Source organism: Bison bison, unplaced genomic scaffold (genome assembly GCF_000754665.1).
Source record: "Bison bison bison isolate TAMUID 2011002044 unplaced genomic scaffold, Bison_UMD1.0 scf7180017835984, whole genome shotgun sequence".
Taxonomy (NCBI): domain Eukaryota; kingdom Metazoa; phylum Chordata; class Mammalia; order Artiodactyla; family Bovidae; genus Bison; species Bison bison.
In genome coordinates, this window is record NW_011473206.1 from 6,951 (window position 1) to 7,357 (window position 407).

The 407-nt window shown below is 64.6% G+C and overlaps 1 protein-coding gene across 1 annotated transcript in view; it reads right to left on the reverse strand.

Moving 5' to 3' along the window:
* Positions 1–407, reverse strand: part of TMEM187 (transmembrane protein 187) — a 4,660-nt gene that overhangs the window by 647 nt on the left and 3,606 nt on the right. Inside the window, exon 3 of the mRNA XM_010832868.1 lies at positions 3–407. Within this exon, the coding sequence (XP_010831170.1) occupies positions 3–407 (405 nt within the window). The remainder of the gene's footprint in view (positions 1–2) is intronic.

Here is a 407-nt window from a genome sequence, read left to right on the forward strand (position 1 = left end):
TGCGTAGGGCCTGGCCCACGGCAGCTGCAATGTGCAGGCCCAGTGCCAACTCAAACCCATGGGGGTGCAGCAGAGCCAGGCTGTAACTGCACAGGGAGAGGCCCTCGACAGCCAGGAAGAGCCAGGGCTTCCAGCCCCTGTCCAGGCAGAGGCACCAGGCCACTGGCCACGCAAAGATGGGTAAGGTGAGCCACTGGTCCAGCACGGCGGTGGGCTGTGTCTGCATCCCGATGCGCAGCCACTGAACCGGGCCATAGACCAGGGCCATGCCTGCAAAGACGTCTTTCAGGTAGCGAGCCCTCCGCCTCTCTGCAGGGCCTCCTGGGGCACGTGCCTGGCTCCGCAGCCAGTACACCCCCAGGAACACGTAGGCCATGTTAACGAGAGAGTTGAAGGGCATGGCCAGG